The sequence below is a fragment of the Coenobita brevimanus genome, chromosome 62 (genome assembly GCF_032717465.1).
Source record: "Coenobita brevimanus isolate Jiangsu-jjx chromosome 62, ASM3271746v2, whole genome shotgun sequence".
Taxonomy (NCBI): Eukaryota; Metazoa; Arthropoda; class Malacostraca; order Decapoda; family Coenobitidae; genus Coenobita; species Coenobita brevimanus.
In genome coordinates, this window is record NC_137015.1 from 36,670,927 (window position 1) to 36,689,054 (window position 18,128).

The window sequence follows — 18,128 nt, forward strand, 5'->3', positions numbered from 1 at the left end:
TTCTCAGCAGCAGCCTTCAGCTCCGTTCCACGTACCATCACACCAGCTGCACGTTGCTGTCGATACCAAATCAACGTGGAGCGGTCGATCTCTGCATACTTGGGAGTAAACATAACCTTCCTCTCCACGTTGCGTTTGCTTCTTGACGAGAAGTCAGCCGTGTACTGCATGAGCTTGTCTCGGGAACGCTTGATATCAAACAAAGTCGACCGGGCCAGGTTGAACTCGCAGAGAATGCGAGAGGAAGACCAACCCGCATCAACCTTCTCCAATATCTCCCGTTTCTTCTCCAGAGTCAACACCACTCTCTTCCTTTTCTCAGGAGGCAGGGCCATCATCACACACACTAAGAGTAGGGCAGAGAGCAGCAGGAGGCCTTGCAGCAAGTACGGCACCACCACAAAAGCGAGCACGTGGGCAGCCATGACGAAGAGCGTAGGTCTTGTCGCGGTGAGAGACAGGCGGGAAGTGGGGAGGATGCAGCGGCGCTCTATCGGACGTCGGAGGAATGACGAACCAAAACAATGCTCTCACGCGGCGCGCGCGGCAAGTTCAAATTACGTACGGCAAAAAATCGATTTTTTTTCCAATTTTTTTGGATTTTCGGACCATTTTGGGAATGTTTGATCCCAGGACGATAAGGTTCGGTTAGTGGGGATGTTCGGTTATTGGGCGTCCGGATATTAGAGGGATTACTGTATTAGTAAAAGAAGCGAGGGCAAAAGTGAAGGTTAGTGAATAATTGTAAAGGTAAATGTGAAAATGAGAAAGTAAGGTTGCAAGTGAAGGTGAAATGGAATTTCAAAATGAGTGATAGTGAAAGTGAATGTGAAGGTGAAGGTGAAATGAGCATGGAAGAGAATATGAAAGTGAATGTGGATATCAGAGTGAACTGAAAGTGAAGATAAAAGTGAATGGGAAGGTGAAGGTGATGACGAAGACAAAAATATGTGAAGTAAAATGGAAGTGCCCAGTGCGGAGAGAGAGAGAGAATAAATGCATGAATGACAAGCAAGCCTCTGTTCATAACAAAAGGAGATTGAAGTCCAGGGGAGAGTCCAGATGTCGCTTTAATCAGACTTTCGCTTTTTCGGACTGGCTTGGGCCCCAATTAGTCTGATATAGTGAGGTTTTAATGTAAATCTGTACTGTACACTGATAAAAATGTCTTTAATTTACCTTATTGTGTTGAGCATAACTGAAGTGGTCAGGCAGTCCGGACTGCTTCTTGCTTTATCAGACTTTTTCCGATACAGTAGTCCCACAATTATGTGACATAATAGAGCTAAAAGCATGTCTGGGTAGTGGCAATGCCCGGGTAATGAACAATATCCCACCCATTATACTCAGACCTTACCTATACCCAACCTACAACTTATACCATACCTATTTGTACAGTACTTATGCTTACTTTGACAGTGTTTGCTGGTCATTCAGGCATATTTAGACATCAAAACACACGTAAGAATATCAAAAATAATTTTTAACAAAACATGAAAAAAAAAAAAAAATAGCTATACATTACTGTATATACAGTATCCCTCCTAATTTTGGCAATGTTTTCCAGTCATTCTACAATATTTAGACATCAAAACATACATAGGAATATCCAAAATAATTTTAAACCAAGAAAACCATTAAAAAAAAAAAAAAAATGAAAACCAAAACACTCTACCAATAAACTGTTGTATATACTGAACCTCTCCTAAATTTGGCAGTGCGCAGTGGCAGTATCGTAACCAATGAGGTCTTGCCTAAGTGACGTATTTGTTGCTGCTGTAAAGCTCGAAATTGGGAAAAGTTTTCAATACCATCTCAGCACTTCTGCGGCACCTCGGTTTGGGTTACCTTTCCTAGAAGGGTAGTCAAGTCGTACCCCACCTGCTCGTGGTGACCTCGCAGACACCCTGTTTTTTTTTTCCATTTCTGTTTTTTGTGCTTTTTTTCCTTCGGTTTTCTTTTTTCCTCCTAAATTAGGGTGACACAAACGGGGGCGGCGCTACCCGGGTTTTTCCCGGGTAGTATTGTATATACGTTTTGCTGTTGTTGTCATTTTGTTTTTTTTGTTCTCCCTCATCATGAGTAAACAACACCAGTGCCCTCGCTGCAGTAGGTCTGTAGCAAAAAGTGCACAAGCACTGAAGTGCGCCTACTGCAGCGAGTGGATTCATATAGCTTGTGAAAATTTGGATGCAGGCGACTATCCATTCATGAAGAGGAGCCACCAGCTGGGCTTTCGCTGGCTGTGTAGCCAGTGTGTTGCACCAGCAGACGAGGTCTTGGCTGGTGGAGGAAGTAGTACCAAGAAGGAGTATGAAGATAAAGTTATTGGGCCAATCTTTCAAGCAATCAGAGACGTATCAAATAGACCGGAGGCACTAGAGACCAAGGTCTCATCACCTATGGCGGTCACACAAGATCAGGCCAAGTCATTTGCGGATGCTGTTCGTGGGTCTCTCGTGGGGGGAGGGAAGGATCTGCCTGGGGGCGTGATTGAGATCAGTGCTCATGGCCAAAAAAAAGCCATTCATAGTCAGCATGTACTGATTGTGAAACCAGAGAGTGGCGCTGGTGCCCTGACAAATCAGATGGGACCAGAAGACATCAGAGGCGTACTTAACTCGGTACCGGTTGACAGCTGCCTTAAGACCAAGGCTGGTGGGCTGGTAATGAAGTTTCCGTCAGCTGAGGCCAAGGGGGAAGCAACTGGGGTGCTGACTGATCATTTTGGCTCTGAGGGCACTTTTGGCATATCAGAGCCAAAGAAAATTCTGCCTAAAATGACCGTGACAGGCCTTTCCTCTTCCTTGGATGACTCTGACATCATCCCAAATATTCTGAGAAAAAACAATAAAATTAAGATGCTCGTTGATCGAGGTTGTACCCTCAACCTTCTCTTCACAAGGACAAGGAATGACACCAAAACTGCTGTCTTGAAGATGTCGCCAGAGGTGAGATCCTCCATTGTAGAACAGGGCAATTACATCTATGTGGATCTTACAAGATGCCGCGCTTTCGATAGATTCTGGGTTACACAGTGTCATCACTGCCAAGGCTTTGGTCATACATTTGAGAGATGTTCTAGGAAAAGTGATGAACCTAAATGTGTCTTTTGTGCTGGAGCCCATAAATCTAAGGACTGTAGTAACAGAAATTCTCCCAAATGCATCAACTGCTCCTCTTTAAGACATCAAGATGCTAATTCAAAGTCACAGGTGGTTGCCCATTTTGCTTCAAGTAGAGAATGTCCAATTATGATTTCTCATAGGAATAGATTGATTGAAAACACCAATTTTGACCATTCAAAAAACTGACTACGTCCCTCTTGAACAAGTTAAGGATGGGTCTTTTAAATATTCGGTCCATCCGTAATAAGATAGACTATATTAATGAAACCCTAAATCAGCACGAGCTTGACATATTGTGCTTGACTGAAACCTGGTTGTATGAGTCTGATATCGATATTATTCGTAATGCCTTGCCTAAGACACATTCTATTATTAGTATTCCCAGGCCTGCTGCTGACTATCCAGGAGGAGGCGTAGCACTCATCTACTCTGCAGCACTTGCAAACGTTTCTCTCATTGACTCAGACCTGACCCCATCATCATTTGAATTTATGGAAGTATCAATAAATTTCCATCAGAATACCATTAGAATTGCAATTGTCTATCGACCAGGTCATCCGGGCAGAGATCGAGGTTTTATGGAGGAGTTTGGGCAGTTTCTTGAAGGGTTTTCTCTTAAACCTGGAGGACTTCTTGTTTGTGGTGATTTCAATTATTGGGTTGACAGTCCAGAGTCAAAACCATTTTCTTCAGAATTCCTTGAGTTGATCACCCAGAACAATTTTTTCAATCATGTGAGTAATCCAACTCATGTCTCAGGACATGTCCTTGACTTGATCTTGTCCCCTGTTGGTTGCAGGCACGTATCAGATGTGGAGGTTGACTCATTTGACCCCCTCATCTCTGATCATGCTCTGATCACTCTTAGTTTTGATGTCCCAAAATCCCCTTCATATAAAAAGGTCATCAGGTTCAGAAATTGCAACAATGTTGACCGCCAGTTGATGTGTTTTGAAATTGATCAACGTTTAAACTCCATCGATTCTTCAAGTCTTTCTTCTGGTGAATTGGTTGATATTTACAACAACGAGCTCAGGTCAATTTTTGACCATTATTGTCCTGAGGTAGTAAAAACAATCACTGTACGTGATAATTCTCCGTGGTATGGTCCATCCATTAATTCTTTGCGTAGACAACGTAGAAGGGCAGAACGTGAGTGGCGCTTGCAGCGGACCGAAGTAACTCGTTTGCGTTATGTTTTTGCGAGAAGAGCAGTCGTTCACACTGTAAAAGCCCAAAAGGCTAGGTATTATCAAAATAAAGTTGATTCATGTGGTGGTGATAAAAAAAATTGTCTGCAGTTGTGAACAATTTGGTTGGTCAGAGGAATGTAATTGTTAAACCAACTTCTTTATCTGATGCCCAATTGGCTTCTGATTTTGCTTCATTTTTTACAAGTAAGATATCTCGCATAAGAAGTGATTTAGACAGCAGTTCTCCTAGTGAAGTGTACTCAGTTGACTTCCAGCCACAGTGCACCGGGGATCATTTGCTTTCAACATTTCATCCACTGGATGTAAACAAAGTCAAATGTTACATCAGAGAACTTAATAAAACATTTTGCTCACTCGATCCATGTAACATGTCACAACTGCCTGATGTGTATGAGCATGCTGCAGACTTTATCTGCAACATAATAAATAGATGCTTCTTAGAAAGTAATTTTGTGCGGTCTGAGAAACGTGCTTTGCTTAGGCCCCTAATTAAGAAACCTGGCCTTGATGTCGAGAGCATGACAAATTATCGTCCTGTCTCTAACCTGTCTTTTTTATCCAAGATTATTGAGCGGGCCATACTTGACCAACTCTTACCACTACTGGAACACAACAGAGTTGTTCCTGTTGTTCAATCAGCATACAGAAAATACCATTCGACTGAAACTGCACTAATAAGGATTCAGAGCGACTTGGTGGCAAACACTTGTAGTGGGATGTCCTCTCTCCTAGTTCTTTTGGATCTGTCTGCAGCTTTTGATACAGTAGATCATAAACTATTGTTGGATGATCTGTATTTTTATGGCGTTCGTGATAGTGCCCTTTTGCTCCTTAAGTCGTATCTGTCGGACAGATCTCAGAGAGTGGTTGTTGATTACGCTAGCTCTGATTCTGCTCCTCTTCTATTTGGAGTCCCTCAAGGATCAGTTTTGGGTCCAATTCTATTTACTATCTACACAAGTAGTTTATCATCTTTACTTGATGCTCATGATGTGTCCTATCATTTTTATGCTGATGACACCCAGCTCTATGTTAAGATGTCAGATATCAACGATACTAAGATAAAGTTTGAATCTCTAATGTCTGATATTAAGATTTGGATGGCTAAGAGGAAACTTAAGCTGAATGATGGTAAAACTGAGATCATCATCATCAGAGGAAACAGAAGGGGTGATGACACTGACAATGCCCTGGCTTTGAACATTGGCGTGTCACAGCTGCATCCAGTCAGTTCTGTTCGAAATTTGGGTGTTTATTTTAATTCTAAGTTAAATTACAAAGAACACATTAATCAGGTTGTAAGAGGGTGTAACTTGCATATCAGAAATCTGTATTCTGTGAGAAGATTCCTGAATAGACAGTGCCTCTTAACATTGGTCCATGCAGTGGTCTTGTCTCGTGTTGATTATTGTAATTCACTGTGGGTTGGTCTTCCAAATAATATACTAACAAAAGTTCAGTCTGTGTTGAACAGGGCGGCACGGCTTATCTTTGGTCTCCCCCCGAGAACCTCAACTACCCCGTTTCTGATTGAGTTGCATTGGTTACCAGTAAAGGCTAGAATTGAATTTAAACTGTGTCTTATTACATTCAAGGTTCTTAAGTTTGGTGAACCGAAGTATCTTGCTGAATTGTTAAAACTCCCATCGACACGCCCAGGTGTGATGTTACGCAGTGAAGATGATTCCTTGCGTCTTGATGAGCCAGGAGCCATTCACCAGTCATCTTTCTCTGATCGTTCTTTTGCATATAGAGCCCCTAGATTATATAACAGATTGCCATTGTCCATAAGACAACTCTCTACTGTTGAATCCTTTAAGAGACAGCTGAAAGCCTTTCTTTTTTCAAAATGCTACGATCTGGAGAGAGGTATTATGACAGATGATTATAGGGTTTAATTTTTGCCACTTTCATGTATATATGATGTAGCTTGTATTATATACAGGAAATGTCACAATTCTTGTAATTGTAAAAATAACGAGCGCTAGTGAATTCCCAAAAGGAAGAACTGGCGCTTTTGAGAAACAAAAGGCCAGATTATTATTATTATTATTATTATTATTATTATCTGGTAATTCTGCTATATTTAGACATCAAAACATGTAGGAATATCAAAAATAATTGTAAACACTAAGAAAACCATGAAAAAAAAAATGGAAACCAGAAAATACTACGGTATACACTATTGTACGTACAGTACACCTTCCAATTTTGGCACTTTTCGGGTCAGTCTGCCATATTTAACCATCAAAACACACACAGGAATATTCAGAATAATGCTAAACACCAAGAAAACCATTAAAAAAAAAAATACCTACTGGAAATGTACAGTACTCTTCCCAATGTTGGCAGTGTTTTCTGGTCATTGTGCCATATTGAGACATCAAAACACACGTAGAAATATCGATATTAATGCTAAACACCAAGAAAACAGTGCATAAACAACAGAAATCCACAAAAACCTGAAGACTGTTGGAAAGTCAGTTCTTTGTGATAACTGCTCATGGGTCGGTGCTTTCAGTGCGAGGGAGTGAGGAGGGGAGCCGGGAGGCCTGGCTAGCAAGGCAGGAAGCATGGGAGGGTATGGAGGAGGGACGGGAGGGGGGGGGAGACGGGAGGCTGTGGGCAGGATTTTTACCCTTTTGTCATGAGGCAAATGAGTGCTTTCACCTGACTTGCGAGTTGTAGTCTGCCTGCCACGAGTGTTGGCTGTTGGGAAACACAACTTCCAGTGAACGAGCAAATTTGGACGTTTGGTGCGGAGGCAGACGGGCACTTTCACCTGACTTGTGGCTTGCGGTCTCTGTTAGACGTGTGTTGGCAGTTGGGAAAGGCTAATCCTGGTGGCCGCGTGACTTTGGACATTCGGTGGGGATGTGTATGGATGTTTTGACAGAGCTTGTGAGTTACAGTCGGTATTACTCGAGTGCTGGAGGTTTGTAGAGAGTGATCGGACCAGCGTGCGACTTTGACCATTCAGTATAGGGTCGGACAGACGTTTTAGCTTAGTTACTGGGTTATGGCCCATTTGCCACGCACGGCTTGAGCCCAGCGACCATGATACAAAATGTTTGAACATGTTGGCTGGTCGGCCGAAGTTTTCTGGGACTTACGTCCATTGTTTAGTAAGAGCCAAGGTTCAGTATCCGGATAATGAACAGGTCCAGATACTTCACGTCTGGATAAATGAGGGATTGCTGTATATGAGATTTTAGTCTGGTCGGCTCCTTGAGTCTGATAAAAGCGAATTGCGGTATATTGAAGTCCTTTATATTGAGGTTTTACCATATTGTACTACGTTTTCCTAATAACTTAAGTTTACATATTACACTCTACAGTGTTCACTTGTCTGTTGCTCATTTCTTCAGCTTACATCAGTACACCATCCATCATCCAACCCAGTATTGTCCCATGAAAGAGCACAGGATCCAGGGCTAGGCTACTCATTCCAGAGATTTAATGCAAGAGGGACCCCTTTGAAGTAATAAGAAATTGGGTTTAAGTGATAATGATGACTGAGTGAAAGTACTTTTGCTAATGTGTAGGTTATAGAGTTGAAAAGATAATCTTATGGTTATCTTGTATCATTACTGTATATTTTTTACTCTGTGACTGGCATGTTTAGGTTATGGAGTTAACTGCATTGGTCCAGTAATGCATTATTCATACTACTCTGAGTCAATATTATTCAGGTTAAAGTTTTTTAACTGAAGAAGTAAGATATCTGTAGTTTCATAACCCTATCCAATATGAGATGCAGTTCCCAAGTTCAGTAAAATAATCTGGAAGTAACAAGAATAAACTGTAAAAATACTTCTTCAGATTCAAGGGTTTAAAAGATAAAGATGTATGTAGACCAGGTGGTTATTTTATCAGATATTTCTTATTTGCTCACAGGATGGTAAGAAGAAGGGTGCCAAGCTTGACTTCAAAGACCTGAGCATTGTGAAGGAGTCACTGGAGATGCTTTACAATCAAGTTGATAGTGTGAGTATGACAGTTGTGTTTCAAATTTGAAACCTGGGGTGGGATTCTCAAGCAGATATACAATTAGGTGTCTTCCATGACATAAATTTGTTTTTATACAAAGCATTGGGAATATTCTGTACTGTCCAATGCTTGTCCTTCATGTGGAATTTAAAATGATGTGATAATTTTTCCCTCAGCAAGGATTTGCTTCTGCAGGAAGAAAACAAAAAAGAAGGGAAGAGTCCACACTCTCCTTGCACCTCCTGGCAAAATCAGTCACAGTTACTACAGGGTACCAATTGAAAATTTGTTTTTGAATCCAGGCCCAGATTAGGCAGATGAATGTCAAGCGTGCCTTCAGAACTGGTCTGAACATTAATTAAGCTCTCACGATGGTCTGTCTATCTATCTATCTATTGCCAGACGCCTCAATCCCGTTTGGGATGGCCACAAACAAATCGCCTCCAAGTCGCCCTGTCCCCCGCCATTTCACTGCCCTGCTCCCAACTCACACCCCCCTCTCTCATATACCTCTCCACCCCATCCCTCCATCTCATCCTCGGCCTCCCCCTCCCTCTTTCCCCCTCCACCTCACTCATATACACTCTCTTCGTCAGTCTTTCACCCTCCATCCTCTCCACATGGCCAAACCACCTCAGTGTATTCCTCATAACGCTTCCTATCACATCCACATCCACACCACAACGTTCCTTTATATCCTCATTCGTCAGCCTGTCTCTCCACGTGACTCCACAGGCTCCTCTTAAATAACTCATTTCCACTGCTCTCACTCTTGACTTGTGTCCTTCCAACAATGTCCAAGCTTCACTTCCGTACGTTAGAGTTGGTATCACAATACTGTCATGTAGTAACTTTTTCACTTCCATGCTCACTTCCCTGTTTCTTATCACTGCTTTCAAGGAACCAGCAACCTTTCTTCCCTGCTGTACCCTTTCAAGCACTTCACCCTCCAAACCTCCATCCTTACTCATCACACTACCCAGATACTTAAACGTACTCACATTTTCCAATTCCTCACCATCCAACCTCGCTGTACATTCACTAACTTCACCTCTCTCAAAGACCATCACTTTACTCTTCCCTACATTCACCTTTAGGTTCCGTTTCTTACACACTCTCTCAAACTCATCCACCAAGCCTTGCAGCTCCCCTTCGTCTTCACTCAACAACACAGTATCATCTGCAAACAACAGTACAGGGAGTTTCCAAACACTATCCTCTCTCACCAGGGCCACTCCAACATCCACTACCCTACCTTGTACCTCTTTTATTACCCCATCCATGTACAGATTGAACAACCATGGAGACATGACACATCCCTGTTTCAAACCAACTTTCAAAGAGAAAAATTCACTTAGTTCACCATCCACACACACTGCAGCCTTCGCACCATCGTACATACTCTTCACAGCATTCAACAACTTCCCATCTACTCCATATATTCTTAACACTTTCCACAATCCTTGTCTATCCACCCTGTCATATGCTTTCTCCAAATCCATGAAAGCCGCATACAACTTCTTTCCCTTCTCTAGAAACTTTTCCACTAAAGATCTAAGATGGTGATGATGCTTTTTACAGTTTAGTCTTGCCATCACCAGATCACTTTATGCAACAAGAGGGAACCTTTGTATTGAAGGAGGCTAATTTCTGTGTTCGTGGATGTGAAAGTGTGGAAACTGAAATGCAGCATTGTTTGGAGATGTTGAAATGTAATAGTAGTAATTGTTCCCTAGGCAGTCTAGCCGAACAGCCCTGAGTCCCTTAGGAAGGCCACGGCCGAGACCGGGCTTTCCCACAGAGCTCTCAAAGAGTGTATGTTGTGTTGTTGGCGTAGGTGATTGTGTGCAGTGCAGTCTTCCATAATGTGCTTAATAGTATGGGGTGCTGTGTTGCATCCTGGACAGGCATCAGCGATGGAGTCATCCAGCCTCTTCTGGTAGCTTAAGAGGGCTGGATGGTGCCCACATCTCAGCCTGGCCAAGTGGACCCTGTCCTCACGAGAAAGATAGGTTTCAGAAGGGTGGATGTCAGGAGGCCGTGCATGCAGCTGTGTGTTGTCTTTAAGTGACTGAATGGAGCGGTTAGTGATCTGAGTGTGGATATGCTTCTGGAAGCTGGTCTGAGGTGGACGAGGGGGGAGAGATGACAGTATTTGTGCATGGTATCGTGTGCTGGGTGTTGTTTTGGTGTTCCTTGGTGTGGGTGGATGTGCTGCCATGTACTGTAGTGGATGTTGTGGGTTTGTGGAGGCTGCAGCAAGAAACTGGGTGCCTCTCATGTCTAGGTGATCCTTGACTTTGAGGACTTTGGTTTCTTGATGTAGGTGGTCTGTGGGTATAGTAGCTGTGCAGCCTATGATTATTTTTAGGGCCTTGTTCTGTATAGTCTGTAGAGTGTTTTAGTGTGTGTTGGTGAGGTTAGAAGCCCAGGCCGGGCTTGCATAATTCATCACTGAACGTACCGGGTATGTAATGTTTGTATACTGTGGTGGTGGTTTCTTTGTTGTGTCCGAATGTTGTATGGGCAAGTGACCTCAAAGCATTGAGTCTTGGTGTTATTTTATTTTTAATGTTTGTGATGTGTTGTTTAAATGACTTTGATGTATTGTATGTTACACCAAGGATTTTGGGTGTGTGTGTGTGTGTGTGGTAGGGGAGTGTTGTTTATGGTGAGGTGTGGGATGTGACTGTGTTCTGCTGTCCAGTTTGTGAGATGGGTCACTTCAGGTCCTGTTGGAATGTTTGAGTGACTGGTAGGTGATTTTAAAGTCCTGTATGTATAGTATGTTGTTATACTTTCAGGTCAGTGAATATGATATACAGTAAGACCTCACTATAATGGATTAATTGGGGCCCAAACCATTCCGAAAAATGCAAAATTCCAATAAAAGCAACATCAGACTTCCCTCTGCGTACCTAGACCTTTTCCAATATATCAGACATTAGTCTGGATAGCATGAACGGGTTTTAAACTGTTTTGACTACTTTGCGGTACTGTACTTGTTATAACTTCACTACATTAGTCAAATGGTATAATTTAAATATTAGTACTGTACTGTACACTGATAAACATGTCTTTTATTACCTTATTGTGGTGAACATAGCTGAAATGGTCAGGCAGTCCGGACTGCTTCTGGGACTTTTTCTGATCTATAGGAATTTAGTCCAGTAGCTCCTTGAGTCCAATAAAAACGAATTACAGTCTACTGAAGTCCATTATATCAAGGTTTTACTGTACCAACTTTTTGTTTGAAGGCTGTAAAGAAAATAAATGCTGTACTGAATGTAGCTGTAGCTTCATATTAAGTGTTGTAGTTAATCTGTATGTATGGTACCATAACTTCAGTATGCCATGTCCCTGCATTCTTTAACTTTTCATGAATCCAAAACATTCTTAAAGAAATAGGAATTTGGGTTAGAATGGTGATAATTCAGTTGGTAATAGTTGATTCATTTGTAGATTAAGTACCAGTGGGCCAGCACAGTCTAGTCAACCTCACATGACCACATCTTGACTTGGATTAGGGGTTTGACCTATATTGCTCAAAATAGAGTTAAATTTTATCTGGAGGACCCTAGAGCAATAAAAGTGTCATTTAGCTTCATGATCATTTTCTTATTCAGTACCCAGATTATTTAACAAGTTATCCATATCCATAAAGCAGTCTTACCTCTCTGGAGTCATCTAAGGAATAACTAGAAACTTTTCCTCACTTGAAAATTGAAGGATGATGTATGGATGGTACTGTGATGGCGGATTACATGGTTTAGTTGATGTCATTGTTCAGATGCAGTATCACTCACAAATCAATAGTCTTGTTATATTAAGATTTTGGGGTGCTTGTAAATTCTTTAGAACTGGTACTTTTGATAAACTAAAGATGACCATTCTCCTCCTCTTGTTATTATTATTGTTATGCCTTTGCCCACCTATGGTGGAGGAGTCATTTAGTGATTAGTTTGTCCATTCGTCCATGCGTTGGTGTGTGCATGCGAGCATCTGTAACTTGTGTATGGGCATGATATCTCATAAACCCATTGACAGATTTCCACTAAACTTTTGTCAGTGATGAAGTATGAGGAGGTGATGAACTGATTAGGTCAGCTAGGTCAAGGTGTCAGAGGTCAAGATCATATGGGATCGATTTAGATTATCCTTGTGGGCACGATATCTTCTGAACCCCGCGTTGGATTTTGATCAAATTTTTGTCAGTGATACACCGTGAAGGTCCGATGAACTGAGTAGATCGGCAAGGTCAGGGTCAAATGGGTTGGACATAGTTTACCCTTGTGGGCATGTTGTCTCCTGAACGCCTCGACAGTTTTCGACCAAACTTTTGTCTGAAACAGTATGCAGGGACAATGAACTGTGATTTGGTCAGCAAGGTCATAGAGGTTGTTTGGCAAGTCCTTACGCAAGGCTTGGCGGAGGCATACCAAGTGACTGCGTTGACAGATTGGGGCTTGAGTTTGTGACGTTTCATCGCAGGTGTTGTTGTTATTATTATTATTATTATTATTATTTTTATTATTATTCATTCATTCATTCATTCATCATCTTATCCAGTGTTGTCCTATGAGGAGAATAGGAGCCCAAGGCTAGACAACTTGGTCTTGACATTTAAGATGAGAGTGACCGCCTCACTCATCCCTGATTGGCATTACGTAAGCAATAAACCCCAGTCACCCCTAGGATATAAACTTGTACCAGCTCAGTCTGATTGGAGCACCTTAATTACCCATTAACTCACCAGGCACCAAAATTTGGTTATATGCATACCACCCAGCATAGTAGATGGTTTCCAGGAAACCACTTGGCTTGTTACTCAGTGTAGAGTCACCGTAGACAGAAGGAAGAGGAAAGAATGAAAGAAAGATGGACTGAAGAGGAAGTATGGAAGGAAAGAAGAGAGAAAAGGGCAAGCATCCGAGAGCAGCACTACATCGAGTAAGTGGCTGGTGAGCGCCTCCACCTACCACCAATTATAAAGGGCAAGCACCTGAGAGCAGTACTACATCGAGTGGGTGGATGGTGAGCACCCCCTCCTACCACTAAATTTTTCTGTGTATCTATCTATCTATCTATTGCCAGATGCCACAATCCCTATTATTATTATTATTATTTTATCATCATCATCATCATCTAATCCTGTGGTTCCCCATGAGGAGCGTAGGAGCCCGGGGCTAGGCAAGTTGTTCCTGACATAAAAGATTAGAGTGACCAGCCTCACTCATCCCTGATTGGCATTATGAGAGCAGTAAACCCCAACCACCCCTTGGATATACACCTGTACAGGCTCAGTCCAACTGAAGCACCCTAATTACCCACTAAGCCACCAGGGGCCATAATTACCTTGCCCGGGCATAGTCCAGAGAGGTATTGTTTGTGGTTGAGTTTGTATGTTTGTAAAATTATGGAAAAACAGCTGAATGAAATTACATGAAACTTTCAGGTTATGTGGGCACTGGTCTCAAAAGAAAGTGATTAAATTTTGGAGTTAATCGAGTGACCTTCAAAGGTCAAAATCAAGGTCACGGATTTTCAGAGAGCCATAACTCGAAGCCAGTTGACGATAGAGATATTTACTATTATGAACATACAGGAACTCGTAATGTGGGCTTTCATTTGGCACCAAGAGCTTTGACCTTGAGTGGCCTTGAAAGGTCAAACTCAGGATCACAGATATTTAGGGGGCTATGACTCGAAACTGGTTGAAGATAGAGAGAGATTTGCTATTATCAACATATAGGAAGTCCCATAAAGGTTTTTAATTGGTACCGTGGTCTTTGACTGTAAGTGACCTTGAAGGGTTTGACTCAAGGTCATGGATACTCTGGTGGCTATAACTCGAAACTCGTTGAAGATAGATACTGGTACTGTATTTATAATTATCACAATATAGGAAGTCTTTTACGGGCTTTTATTTGGCATCATGACCTTTGATCTTGAGTGACCTTGAAAAGTCAAATACAGGACCATGGATTTTCAGAGGACGTAACTTGAAAACATTTCCGCCATTACCTTAGACCAGTGGAAATGAGTTATTTAAGAGGAGCCTGTGGAGTCACATGGAGAGAGAGGCTGATGAATGAGGATATAAAGGAGCGTTGTGGTGTGGATGTGGATGTGATAGGAAGCGTTATGAGGAACACACTGAGGTGGTTTGGCCATGTGGAGAGGATGGAGGGTGAGAGACTGATGAAGAGAGTGTATGTGAGTGAGGTGGAGAGAGGAAGAGGGAGGGGGAGGCCGAGGATGAGATGGAGGGATGGGGTGGAGAGGTATATGAGAGAGGGGGGTGTGAGTTGGGAGCAGGGCAGTGAAATGGCGGGGGATAGGGCAACATGGAGGCAATTTGTTTGTGGCCACCCCAAACGGGATTGAGGCGTCTGGCAATAGATAGATAGATAGACCTTAGACTTTAATTTTGTACCGCACTGATGCTAAATGACAGAATCGATTCATGAGGTTACAGCATTAAAACAGCTGCTGTTGCCTTGTTTGATTATATGGTTACCACCCAGCATAGTAAATGGTTTCCTAGTGTATAGGAAACCATTTGGCTTGTCACTCAGTGTAGAGTCACCCATAGGCAGAAGGAAGAGGAAAGAATGAAGGAAAAAAAGACAGAAGAGGAAAGAAGGAAAGAAGGAATTTTTATTATCATTGTTAATATTTAATTTTCCTTACCACTGTTTTCTTACTTGCAGATCAACTTCCCATTGTGGCTGAATGCAGACATCCTAAAAGGACCAGTGGAGGCAAAAGATGAGCCCATTGACCAGGAGCAGTTCCTCACCCTCTGTATGCAGTATTTCCCACAGGTCAGTCATATTTGGATGATCTTATATTTCTCCTGTACTCACCCACCTTTCATCAGTGTCAGATAAAATAATGAAAATGAAGCACTAGTTTGAGGGATGGTCCTTTTGTATTTCCCTGTTATTTTACCAACTTCAGCTTTGTCAGATAAACTTTATTTTAGAAATGGTGGTTAAGAGAGAAAGTGAATTAGTGTGATGTGTTTGTGATTGGAGATATATGAATTGGTGGAAGAGCGCAATTCATTGTTTAAGTAATAGAGAGGTAAATGTGTAAAGGAGCTAGCGAGTTAAATGACTGAAGGAAGATGGCAGGTATTATGCAGACACTGATAAAGAACAGGTCACAGTAAAGAGGCAGTTAGAGGAATACAAGATGATGATATCCTCATTAGCTCTAGTTTTGAGAATGGTATGACATGAGTAAAATAATGAGTGTGTGAGAAAATTAGACCTGAAAGTTAAGAAAGTTAAGTAGACAAGAATAAAAATTTATGGATATGTACAGAGAAGCATTTGGCTCCCCCCCCCCCCTCCTGTTGGCAGAAAGACTGTATCTCACAGGTTTGAATGAATTGCACCACTATATAAAAATATTTAAAAATATGGTTTGTGTATGGTTGTGTATGTGAAGTGGAAACAAGATTTCATAAGTGTAGGTGGGGGCGCTCACCATCCACCCACTCGATGTAGTGCTGCTCTCGGGTGTCTGCCCTTTCCCCTCCTCCATCCTTCTTTTCATCCATCCTCTTCTGTCTTTCTTTCCTTCATTCTTTCCTTGTCCTTCTGCCTACAGGTGGCTTTACACTCCCTCTTCTGTCTTTCTTTCCTTCATTCTTTCCTTGTCCTTCTGCCTACGGGTGACTTTACACTCCCTCTTCTGTCTTTCCTTCATTCTTTCCCTTTCCTTCTGCCTGTGGGTGACTCTATGCAGAGTGACAAGCCAGATGGTTTCCTGTACACCAGGAAACCATTTACTACAGTTGGTGGGAACCATATAACCAAATTTTGGCACCTGGTGGTTTAGTGGGTAATTAAGGCGCTCCAGCCGGATTGAACTGGTAAAGGTTTATATTCAAGGGATGGTTGGGGTTTATTGCTCACGTACTCAGGGATGAGTGAGACTGGTCACTCTCATCTTAAATGTCAGGACCAACTTGCTTAGCCCCAGGTTCCTACGCTCCTCATGGAGCGACATAGGATTGGATGATGGATGGATGGTTGGATGTGTATGATTTGTAAATGATTGTGTGGTCCATTTCACTGGGCATTTTCACTAGTTCTTTTATAACATTTTCAGTAGTCCGTTTTTTATTACATTAAAAAAAAAAAAAAAAAGACACCATGTTTCATCCTAAAGAATCCTTACATCCAAGTTGGCCATGGTACAACTGATATTTCTTATGGACTGGAAGCTAAACCAATTGCCAAAAGCAGTTACTTCCTTTCCAGCAGGTGCTGGAACTGTTGGGGGGGGGGGAAAGAAAGAAATATAAGATTTGTAACAGTGTAAGTTTCAGCCTGGACTTGAGTCTGTGTACAGTCACTCAGGAGAAAGATCACTGTGTGACCACACATGTGACTGAATGTTCCCTGCTTAAGAGTGATGATTGTGTAGCTAATTACCAAGCTCATGGTAGTGTCTCCTAGGTTTGATGGTACCCATTCATCGACAACTTAATGCTTTTTCTTGTTTCTTGTTCATACCATCATAGAAATGAAAATTTGGATGATGATGCTGATGATGATACTACCACCAAATTAAATTATTCTACTCAACCCCTTTGCACACGATGACTCAGAATGAGTCAAAACAGTGTTAGTCTGAAGAGGAACTATGACGCACTTGTCAGTGTTGGTCTGAGGGGATGCTGATTAGGCAATTGTAGACAAAATATTCACCAAAAATTATGTTTCAGCATGAAATGCATCAATATTTGGTGATTCATAGGGGACGGTGTCTATTTCTAGGCCAACACTCTCAAATAGTTGACATTCTTTCTGTTTTCGGTTTGAGGGGGGGAGGGCGTGATTTTTGGTGATTTACTTGAGAACTATAGGGCGTATCAGAATTCCAACAACACCATGTGAAAGCTCGTGAAATTCTGCATCTAGACGTAGGCTTAGCTCTTACATTATGTGGGTAAAATTTTGTGCTAGAGTGTAGGGCAGTAATTTTCACTGTTGAACACCAGTATTCTCACCTCATTTTGGTACTTTCAAAGTACTTTTACACATCAATTTTGTGTGTTTTTATTAGCTTATCGTATAGTATAAGCATCAGGGAAGTTGATGGTATACAATTTACACCATTATAACCAATTTCGGGGGCAGATAAAATACATGGGAATGTTTTCCTTTGTGCATGAGTCCAGCCTGCCCTCGTGGCATTTTCTCTGATCATGTCACACACACTTACAGAAAACTTACAGTGCATGAGGGGGTTAAGGGAAATGAATTGTATTAAAGGATTAAGCTCCATATGCAGAATATTACTGGTAAGAAAGTGTGGTAGAAGCCTGTAAAGCCCACAGGAACATCACCTGTATATAGTTTGTTCATCTTAACGTGTTTGAGATTTTTGTAATTTTGCAGCTATTTCATGTAGCAGATAACAACACTACTTTGACGGAACATCCTTTCCATGATACTTTTCATTACTAGAGTGGTAGTCTAGTGTTAATTTCTTGTTACAACTTAGCATTCAAGATGGAGAGACGGCAATTTTAAGCCAGGTGAAAGGGCCAGAGTACAGGTTGCTCTCATTTTAATTTAGAAATATAGTTGAATTTATCCTTTTCCTCTTCTATGTGGGTGTGGGTGGGTGTTTTTACCTATTTGTAGCACACAGGAATTGAGCTAAGCTCATGTTGTCGTTTCTCCATATCTATCATTTATCCAGTCTAGTTTTAAATACATGAATGTTTTGCCCACACCACCTCCTTGTCTAAGTCATACCAAGTACCCATGCT

At 41.8% G+C, this 18,128-nt stretch overlaps 1 protein-coding gene across 2 annotated transcripts in view; it reads left to right on the forward strand.

The window, feature by feature from the left end:
- The window catches only part of LOC145404061 (protein FAM151B), a 55,773-nt gene that overhangs the window by 25,047 nt on the left and 12,598 nt on the right, over positions 1-18,128 (forward strand). For both annotated transcript variants that reach the window (XM_080275663.1, XM_080275662.1), the window contains exons 4-5: positions 8,240-8,329; positions 15,046-15,159. In XM_080275663.1, coding sequence (XP_080131789.1) covers positions 8,240-8,329; positions 15,046-15,159 — 204 coding nt within the window. The remainder of the gene's footprint in view (positions 1-8,239; positions 8,330-15,045; positions 15,160-18,128) is intronic.